This window comes from Rhizophagus irregularis, chromosome 27 (assembly GCF_026210795.1).
Source record: "Rhizophagus irregularis chromosome 27, complete sequence".
Lineage (NCBI taxonomy): Eukaryota > Fungi > Glomeromycota > Glomeromycetes > Glomerales > Glomeraceae > Rhizophagus > Rhizophagus irregularis.
The window spans coordinates 1869946-1877911 of record NC_089455.1 but is presented as its reverse complement, the minus strand read 5'-3'; the positions used below and the strand labels follow the sequence as shown (position 1 = coordinate 1877911).

Sequence of the window (7966 nt, the reverse complement as noted above, 5' to 3'; positions counted from 1 at the left end):
TATGTAAGATATGTGTAGGATATGTGTAGGATAGACCATTTTTTTACCAGTGTTAGATATATCAAGAAAGAGATTCGTTAAACAAACTGAAGTAAGATAATCAGAACTACTTCGCTTGCCTTATTTTAATTCAATTCATTTTACCATCATTGATCCAATGCATTATCTATTTTTAGGCATTGCAAAATGGATTGTGAAGTGAATTTGGAACAATCAGAAAATCTTAATTTCAAGTATGCTCAATGAAGTTCAAAAGCAAATAAATCGATTTCAAGTTCTGGTCAATTTGGGTCAAATTCCTGGCAAAATCAACTGCAGGGAAGGCTTTTCTAACTTTACAGCTGACCAGTGGAAAAATTTTTTTACAATTTATGCTGCAGTATCACTTTGAGAACATCTCTTAACTGAAGATAGAAAAATTTTGAGATTTTACGCTGATCTATACTAGCATAAAACAATGCACTGTTTCACATGCACTTAATTTCCTGTCAGCATTTTGATCTCATCATCTTTAATATTTCCAATATTATCTTTTTCATTACTTTGATCTTTATCACATTCAATATCTTGATTTTCATTGTTACTTTCTTTTGACATTTCTTTTCCAAATCTCCTTTCAAAATTTTTAAAATTTTTATAAACTGTATCTATTAAGAATTTCTGTATTTCCTTATATTATACATCTTCAAAATTCTAGTGTAACCTAAATATATTTATTTTATTTCCAGAATATGGGAGAGACTATGTTAAAAGTTTTTCGTTAGATCAATCTATCACAATGTATTCATGTATATTAATATCAGAATTCATATTCAAAGGTATTTCTTTGGGACACTAGTAATGAGAAAGAATCTGTATTTTTACAAATAGTGTTTGATTACTACATAATATTTTTTTAGTAATCGAAAACGAGTAAAGATAATATTAAAATGGAAACGGATATTGTGATCACATTGGGCATGTATCAGTTTGATTATTTCATGTTTTTAATAGAAGCATGTGCGGGATCTGCCTAGTTTCACTGAATTTATTCCTTAATGTAAATATGAATTACAAGAAAAAAAATGTGTTTATATAACTAGAGTTTGGAATCGATTAAGACGGTTAATCGATTAATTATCCAAATCATAATTCTGGTCAAATTATCTAATGCGGCCCAGAGCTGTGAATTTTGGTCACGTGTTTTCCGAACTTGGACGAATTTGAATAATAAAATTAAAATAAGACTTTCCTATAACTAAATGTATGATCAAAAACAATTTGTGCAATTTGCGGCCAAACAAACAATTTTTAATGTTTTAATATTAATCGATTATTAATCGATTAGGTCTTTGGTTAATCATTATTAATCGGTTAAGGTTTTTTTGGTCGGTTCCAACCTCTATATATAACTCAATTGCGTTTCATAAGAACGTACACAATAGAACAAATGGTTAAGAAGAAAATCGTCAACCACGTGTTGAGCATTTGAAATCTCTTCGTGATCCCATCCACACAAAACACAATTTGTAAAAAAGAAATGTATTTCATCATTGAATTAATAAATGATTTTACGTTATTCTTTATTACAAAAGGTTAATTGCTGAGTCGGTCACTTATGTTAAATGTTTAAGTACAACATATAAAACATTGCCCAACTACGAGACCGTGTGTTTCAACTACGATTTGTAATTTATTTAAAAGAAAAAAAGTAATGAAGTCAAAACTAGAATTTTTGTCCGTCTTAAATTAGGTAAAAAAGTTAAAATAATAGATTTTTTTTATACCAGCGTATAAGGGTAAATTTAACTTACGTTCTCTTAGCACTGTGAACCTGATATTTTGTTAATAATCTTCATTACTACTCGTCTTTTTTCTGGACTATGAGCTTTAAGGCTCATAGCGGAACCCAAAGCGTGAATAAAGTCTAAATCCTCAGCGGGATATTCATAAAATTTGTGGTTTTCATTGCCGCACTTAAAACGCCAATCTTTCCAGTCTTTTGCAGTACCGCAATCGTCACATAAAATATCTAGGGAAGTATCAATTTTTAATTTTCCTTCACAGTATCTATGATACCAGTAACTAGCACTTTGATAATTTGACAAACATCCTGTTGAAGCCACAGGGCAAGGCATACAAAGCCATGCCTCATCTGAACTAAGGCCCATTGTAAGTAAAATTTTTTTCGTAACGAAGTAAGTTTTTATTTAGCACAATCTTAGTGTATTTATTGAGATGGAGTTCGTTTTGTGGAAAAGATTTTCTAGAATTTCAAATGAAGGAAAAATAATTGATTATATTATCCCAAATTATCAATCTAATCTGAAAAAATATCATGATAAGACATACTTTCCTTTCATATGTAAGTATCAACAAAGAATACTTATTTAATACAGACAAGATTTCATGATAAGACATTCTTCCTGTCTTACGAAAGTATCAACAAAGAATACTTTTTAGTACAGATAAAACCTTTCAAAGACAAAAAAAAGTATCTACTTAGATTTTCGACTAATAAACTATTAACTAAACCATAATAGGTTAATAAACGGAAAATGTCGGTCATTCGGCTAACACTAACCAGTTATCGATCAAAGATAGAATTATTTAATTTTTTTAAACGTATATAAATTACCTTCTTGGCTCACCGATCGTTTATTTCATGTGAGTTATGAATTTTCTTGTTACAAATTTACTAAATTTCTAATTTTGCTTATTAAATTTACTGCATTACAACAGACGAGATGTCGACAATTCAAACGCATGCACAGACTTTAGCTTACGAGCAACAAAAGAGCATTTGAAATTTTATCCAAAGCGTTAGAAGCCCTTGAAGGATACCTTATCGCATGATTAATCGCCCACAAATCTATGGGACTAGTAAATGGATCAAGAGCGACAGTGAAAGTTCAAGAATGTTTTTTGATTCATTTGAACATATGCGGCATAACTTTCTCTCACAGAAATACGAATTTTCCTACCAAGCAACTCGTAAGGCAACAATTTTATACAATATTCCCGCCGAACAATGCCCACAGGACCTAGCTTATTTTTTGATTGAAATACATGATGTACTAGATGGTGATAAAAGCAAGATCACCAAAGAAAATATAGAATACGATGCTAGTAATAATGAAACACAACCTTCAGCCGAAATGTATAATGACTCCTTTGATTATCAACAACAAATTCATAAAGTTGACTTACAAAAAGAATCTTTGGTAATAAGACTTCTAGCGAAGTAGAACTGCAAGGAAAATTTAGTGGAGGAAAAGAAGAAGAGGAGAAAGGAAAGATGATTTTTGAAATAATTGAAAAAAAATACCGTAAGGAACATAAAGCCTATCCTTTATTTGTTCCTTATGATAAAAGACAGCAACAATCATATTTAATTTGAAAATGATAAACTTCTTTGAAATGAGGATTCACCAAGAAAAAATATAGCTTTGCAATTTATATCGAGAAAGGAGTCAGTATTCCTTCTCTAAACTATTTTATACAATAACATTTCGTCCATAATGAGGCTTTTTATCAAACATGCTATCACTTATATATGTTTATGGATCTGTCCGCATGGTAATAATGGCAATAGATGTGATACAATGTATATTATTTTTTCCGTGTATGAAATAAAAATGGACAAAATTTTTACTGTCACATTTTGAATGTATACATTTTTGTTCGTGCTTGTATCATTTTTTATTAATAATAATGGCTTCCACCAGTTATACATACTAATTTTAATAACTAGTGAATTTTTCGTGTTTCGCATCATCTTGAAAAAGAGTTTATTGAATGTCTCACGATCAGTATGCAAATATATTCACTCGACATATGTCGTATTCAATATTTCGTAATAAAAAATCTAGCTTTGATTTTATAAAGAAAATGTTCATGTGTAAATTTTAGACAAAAAGAAACCCATTTAAACCCATTTAAACAAAAATTTAAAAAGTAATTATATAGTTACGATTAATTCTATAAATATTAAAATTGCGATATAAATTTCCCATCACGCCTATATAACATAAGCTTATACCTATATAATCAATCAAACTCTTTACTTATACACACTATGCACGACGGTAAACGGTATAGATAAATAAGTATAGGTGGTCATCAAGTCCGCCTTTTCCTATAACACACTATGCATGATAGCAAACGGTATAGGAGGCAGACTCTGCTTTTCAGAAAGAAAGTTTTTTTTTAAAAAAAAAAAATGTACAAAATAAATAGTTTTAAATAAAATAGTGGTTAAATTGACTTTTTAGGAATTAATAGGCCTTATAGCCTTATAATATATGCGATCATTTAATATACGCGATCATTTAATAAGACAATTTATTAAATTTGGTATTACACGAACTTGATCAACCTGATAATTGTTTAGTAATGCACTACATTTCTCTTTATAGGTGGATATTTCTTAAATTATCATCTGCAAACTACTAAACTTTTCAATTTTTTGCAGAATCAAAGATGGAAACCGGAAAAGTATTCTGATTCAGAATTTTTTTTAAAGAAATGTGTTTGTTATTTTGTAAATTACCAGTCAGAATTGGCTTAAACTTTAAAGTTCTTACTTTACGCAAATATTACGCAAATGTATTCTTTTTGATCTGTACAAAAACGTCAAATATATAGAGATATTTAGGCCATATACACTAAAGAAGAAATGTCACATAATAACCATTCCATTTTTAACAAAATAACAATTACTTTTTAAACTTGAAAATGTTATAACTTAGACAAACATTTTATAGTTTCATATATCCATTTTATTTTATATTATTATCACTCAACATTATAGTATGATATTTAGAATAATAATGTTTCATATTATCATTTACTTGTAAAATTTACTAAATTTATTCAATGTAATATTGTTATAAAATGCATAAATTTATAAAAAAAATTAGAGCGTTTGCTAAGATTTATAACTATATATAATTTAATATTATTATTAATAACTATGATTAAAGGATATGAAGTATCAGCATAAATAAAATAACTTACTGATAAAGAATTAATGATCATACTTCCACTTCTAAAAGGTATCGTCAACTCTTTGGTCATATTATTTAATTCTTTAATAGCAGACAAATTTTTTCCATTTTACAAAACTTTAAAGGTTTTTCTTACGAAATCAACCAAGATATTAAACCAGGACCCCGGATATCTAATATAAAGGTCATAATGGACTTTTGGCCAAAAACACCCCTTTTTGCTGAAACTCAAAAAATCGTTTTTTGTAAATATCTCAGCATCCAGTAATTCAATTTTAATGAACTTTTTTTATTTTGTAGCCCTCATTTAGCTCTACAATTTAAAAAAAAGTTCATCAAAATTGGGACCACTGATGCCGGATATTACAAAAAATGCATTTTTTCTTTTTATTCGAAAAAATAATCTGCCGAAAGTGTGACTTATGACCTGTTTTGGAGATATCCGGGGTCCTATTAAACCCTCCATTTTTTGTTAATTCTGAAATATTAACAGCTACAAGCTGTTGGCTTAAGATCTTTTAGACAAATTCTTCATCAATATAATCTATGTTTCTTTTGAATAAACTTCCAGTAAATGCTCTATAATTAAATAAATAATTAATACAACTACAACACAGCATTATTTGGTTAGCTATGAAACAATTAAATATATACCTATTCATCGGTAAATTTTTTAGAACACAGAACTGCGGCAATCTGCAATTTTTGCAGATTGCCGCATTTTTTTTTACAATTTTTAGTAAAAATCTGTGCAATATTGCACAGTTCATATTTTTTATTTTTTCAAAGATTTTTTTATAAAAAATAATCTTCAAAATTGCAGATTTTATAAATATTTCACACAAAAATCTTTAAAGATCTTCAAATTTTCTTTTTTACTTTGATAAACTTTACAAAAAACTTTTATAATACTTTATAGTTTATTTTTAAAAACTTTTTATAAAAAAAACATACTTTCTTTTCCTTTCACCATCCTTCGTCACCCTTCAGTTTTCTGGTAAGTTTTACAATTTTTGCATTGCGAAACAAAATTTGTAAGAAATGTTAAATGTTTCTTATTTTTTGTAGGTTTCGTAAAGTATTTCAATTCTAATTCAAAAATGGTAAGATTCGCAATGTTATGTAATATTGCGAAATATTTTTTTTATAAGAAACGTCTAAAGTTTCTTCTTTTTTTTTGTAGGTTCAAGTATTTCTTTCGACTTGGGATGACTTTTACAGATTTTGTCACGAAATTTGCCTGGAATTTTTCTGACAAATGGATAAATTGTGTTACGATTTTGGGATAATAGAGGACTTACAATTTGGCAAATTTTGTCAAAATGGCACTGTTCCTACAGAATTCCTAATTCAAATGTTGAGAAATTTTTCAGTAAATTATTATTAAATTATAGAAAATTTTAGACAAATCTTTAGTAATGTTATGCAAACGTAATGTAAATTGTGTAAATTTTAGGCAAATTTTTAGTAATTTTATGCAAACGTAATGCAAATTGTGGTGAATTTAGTCAAATTTTTAGTAATGTTATGTAAATGTAATGCAAATTGTCAAATTTTTAATAATATTATGTAAACGTAATGCAAATTGTGGTGAATTTAGGTAAATTTTTAGTAATGTTATGCAAATATAGTGTAAATTGTGTAAATTTTAGGCAAATTTTTAGTAATGTTATGCAAACATAAAACAAATTGTGGTATATTTAGTCAAATTTTTAGTAATGTTATGTATAAGGTTGCTGGAGAAACTAGGGGTTTTGGCAAGTTGGCGAAATGTCGTAATGGTAAAACTTTGCCGAAACTATATGAAAGTCTTATTAAAAAGTTAGCAAAATTTTGAAGAAAAAGCAAAATCTGACGAAACTTATTATAAATGCTGAAATTGCTAAAACCTTGCCGAAATTATAATAAAACTATAGTAAAATTTTGGAGAAACTAATCGTAGAATTTTGGAAAGGTTTAGATAGGCAACCTTAGTTAAGTAAACATAATGCAAATTGTAATAAATTTGGGTAAATTTTTAGTAATTTTATGCAAACGTAATGCAAATTGTGATGAAATTAGTCAAATTTTTGTAATTTTATGTAAATGTAATGCAAATTGTGGTAGAACCCTGGAAAATACTTATATAGGTAAGGTCCCAAAAATATTTTTTATTAGTAGCTCTAAGCATAGGTTTTTACTATGATCGCTAAGCATTGTTGATATCTAACCTTAAAAATTATATAAAAATAAGCAAATCAATCTTCTAACCTAATTAAATTTTTATTATAACACATATAATTTATAAAATATATTTATTAATTAATATATTTTATTAAATCCAATTTTAAATATGTTGTGAAGCTAAACTAAACATAATATACAAGTAGATTAACAATATTCAATTAATAAAGTTAATAAACAGTAAAAGAAAAATTCGAAATTAATACTATTACAAAAATGTAAATTTCTTCATAAGTATTATACTTACACCTATAAAAATTAATATGTAGGTAGTTTCGACCTTACTGAACAATTTTCAATTAATTTAGAAAGTCGATTTCATTTGACCAAAGAGGTGTAATTACGCTCTGAAGTTGTAAACGGAGAAATAAAAAATTCGGATTAGTACCGTTATGAAAAATGCACTTTTCTCCATAAGTATTATACCTACACTCATGAAAATTAATATATAAGTAGTTTCGACCTTGCTGAACAACTTTTAATTAATTTAGAAAGTCGATTTCATTTGATTGAAGTGGTGTAATTACGCTCTAAAGTTATAAATGAAAAAGTAAAAAATTTAAAAGTTATTACCGTTAAAAAAAATATGCTTTTCTAAATAAATATCATATGAAAATTAAAATACAAGTAGATTTAACTTGCTGAACAAACTTACTTAAGCAGTTAAGCATAAAAGATAATTTGATATAACCAAAGTGGTGAGTAGTGAAATTATATTTTAAAGTAAAACATATTTATGATAGTAATTTTATTTA

General features: G+C 27.2%; 2 protein-coding genes across 2 annotated transcripts; one reads left to right on the top strand and one right to left on the bottom strand.

The window, feature by feature from the left end:
- Window positions 1-1527: 1527 nt before the first annotated feature.
- OCT59_018277 (uncharacterized protein) lies at window positions 1528-2247 on the bottom strand. Its single transcript, XM_066148668.1, has 3 exons — window positions 2090-2247; window positions 1794-2011; window positions 1528-1658 (listed from the first exon to the last, which is right to left on the bottom strand). Exons 1-2 carry the CDS (start codon window positions 2148-2150, stop codon window positions 1800-1802), a joined length of 273 nt encoding a protein of 90 aa, XP_066004573.1. The 5' UTR covers window positions 2151-2247; the 3' UTR covers window positions 1528-1658; window positions 1794-1799.
- Window positions 2248-2623: 376 nt separating this feature from the next.
- Window positions 2624-3850, top strand: OCT59_018276 (uncharacterized protein). Its single transcript, XM_066148667.1, has 2 exons — window positions 2624-2646; window positions 2722-3850. Exon 2 carries the CDS (start codon window positions 2832-2834, stop codon window positions 3225-3227), a length of 396 nt encoding a protein of 131 aa, XP_066004572.1. The 5' UTR covers window positions 2624-2646; window positions 2722-2831; the 3' UTR covers window positions 3228-3850.
- Window positions 3851-7966: the final 4116 nt, after the last annotated feature.

Bases quoted from the DNA above. Each gene is read 5' to 3' on its own strand.
- OCT59_018277 (XM_066148668.1), bottom strand. From the start codon at position 2,150: ATGGGCCTTAGTTCAGATGAGGCATGGCTTTGTATGCCTTGCCCTGTG. The intron at 2,012-2,089 runs GTTTGTCAAATT...ATACTTCCCTAG, and splicing joins CCCTGTGGCTTCAACAGGAT to ATATTTTATGTGACGATTGC.
- OCT59_018276 (XM_066148667.1), top strand. From the start codon at position 2,832: ATGATTAATCGCCCACAAATCTATGGGACTAGTAAATGGATCAAGAGC.